This window comes from Limulus polyphemus, unplaced genomic scaffold (genome assembly GCF_000517525.1).
Source record: "Limulus polyphemus unplaced genomic scaffold, Limulus_polyphemus-2.1.2 Scaffold5309, whole genome shotgun sequence".
NCBI classification, from domain to species: Eukaryota; Metazoa; Arthropoda; class Merostomata; order Xiphosura; family Limulidae; genus Limulus; species Limulus polyphemus.
Window position 1 is genome coordinate 36,015 of NW_013670919.1, and position 2,096 is coordinate 38,110.

The following is a 2,096-nucleotide window of genomic DNA, read 5'->3' on the forward strand; positions in this document are numbered from 1 at the left end:
GGGCAGAGCACGGATAGCCCATTGTGTAGCTTTGTGCATAATTACAAACAAACCAGAAACTCTCTTGCTCTCTTCGGTGGGCGTATAACAATAATATTCGGGGTTCGATACCCGCAACGGGCACAGCGTAAATAGCCCATTTTGTAGTTTTATATGCAAAGACATTCAATACGTTTCAACCAGGCAGTTTTTTTTTTGTTTTGTTGTTAGGCGCAAAGCTATACAATGGGCTATCTGTAGTGTGCCCACCACGGGTTTCAAAACCCGGTGTTTAGAGTTATATATAGCGATCAGTATCTTTTGAAAATTGAAGTATATACAGTAATGTGCCAGGAACTTGGACAGTATATTTCAACAAATAATTTTAATGTTTTCATTAAGTTCATTATGAATATTTTGAAGAAAATTAAATTAGAATTTAGTACGTGTTATATTAAATTACAAAAAAAAAAAATCTTTATATAAAATTATTCTGTTTTTATCTATTAGTTGGTACAGGAAAGAGGGGACCAACTTAATTGCCATAACAACAAGTGCTGATATTATTCAAATTAGTGGCTCCCTCTATATTCGAAAGACCAGTGTTCGTGATGGTGGAACGTACGTTTGCCTAGTAAAGAACCCCATTGGTCAGAAAAGAATGGAAACACATTTAACCGTGACAGGTAATCTCGTTCTAGCGAAGTTGTAAAGGTTGATAGAATTAACAGTTTTAGCTTTAGGTGTTGAACAAAAAATACTGTATATGTGCTCTAGGTGCGTGTAAGTTTTGTTATTTATCTTTTGTTTAAATATTTCTTCTACATTTTCACACATACAAGCTTGATACTGACTTGCTAAAAAGTTGATAATGTTTTTTTACCAACTTGATAAGAACGCTTACGCCAGACGAGCACCCATCAACAAGTCCCTTTGAAAGTCAAAAAGATCCTTGCTCTTACTATTGCCTGATAGACTAATCATATTGTAACTACATCTCTGCTTAAATAATTCCCTGACACATCTCATTGATACTTTATTTTGCGCAATACATAAATAAATAAATTGAATGGTTAAGTGATCCCAATAAAAAAGGTCAGTTAGTGTATTTAGTAAATATAAAAATTTGCATATTAATACGCAGCAAAGCATTTTGTTTACATAAATTTATTATGTTTTACTCTGCATATACGTGTACTTGTATAATACATACGGTATTACAAATTACCATGGAAGGAGTGAATAAAATGGGCTTTAAACCCTCATATTATTTAATTACTCCTTCCACCTCTGTTTTATAAAAATGAACTGCACCAGAGTACAATCTGTTTATAACTTATAATATGATTAGCCATCTTCCAACCAATCAGACAGTGCTACATCAGCATAATGCCTGAATGGAAAAGGAGAGGTTTTCAGTAATTTAGTGAAGATCTATCCTCTGACAGATATATGGAAGGAACGGAAGATTCATAACAGATTAGGTTAATTTTTGTCTACTGTTTTAATTTTATAAACACTGACATGATTCCTAATGACACTAGAGAAGTAAACCTGCGTCCTAATGACACTAGAAAAGCAAACCTGCGTCCCAATGACACTAGAGAAGCAAACCTGCGTCCCAATGACACTAGAGAAGTAAACCTGCGTCCTAATGACACTAGAGAAGTAAACCTGCGTCCTAATGACACTAGAAAAGCAAACCTGCGTCCTAATGACACTAGAGAAGCAAACCTGCGTCCTAATGACACTAGAGAAGTAAACCTGCGTCCTAATTACACTAGAGAAGTAAACCTGCGTCCTAATGACACTACAGAAGTAAACCTGCGTCCTAATGACACTACAGAAGTAAACCTGCGTCCTAATGACACTAGAGAAGCAAACCTGTGTCCCAATGACACTAGAGAAGCAAAGTAGTGTCATTAGGACGCAGGCTGGACGCAGGTTTACTTTTTACTTCTCTAGTGTCATTAGGACGCAGGTTTATTTCTGTAGTGTCATTAGGACGCAGGTTTACTTCTCTAGTATCATTAGGACGCAGGTTTACTTTTCTAGTGTCATTAGGACGCAGGTTTACTTCTCTAGTGTCATTACCCTGCGTCCCAATGACACTACAG

At 36.2% G+C, this 2,096-nt stretch overlaps 1 protein-coding gene across 1 annotated transcript in view; it reads left to right on the forward strand.

The window, feature by feature from the left end:
- The window catches only part of LOC106472411 (Down syndrome cell adhesion molecule-like protein Dscam2), a gene marked incomplete at its 3' end in the record, with an annotated part of 63,913 nt that overhangs the window by 28,242 nt on the left and 33,575 nt on the right, over positions 1 to 2,096 (forward strand). Inside the window, exon 6 of the mRNA XM_022400989.1 lies at positions 490 to 665. Coding sequence (XP_022256697.1) covers positions 490 to 665 — 176 coding nt within the window. The remainder of the gene's footprint in view (positions 1 to 489; positions 666 to 2,096) is intronic.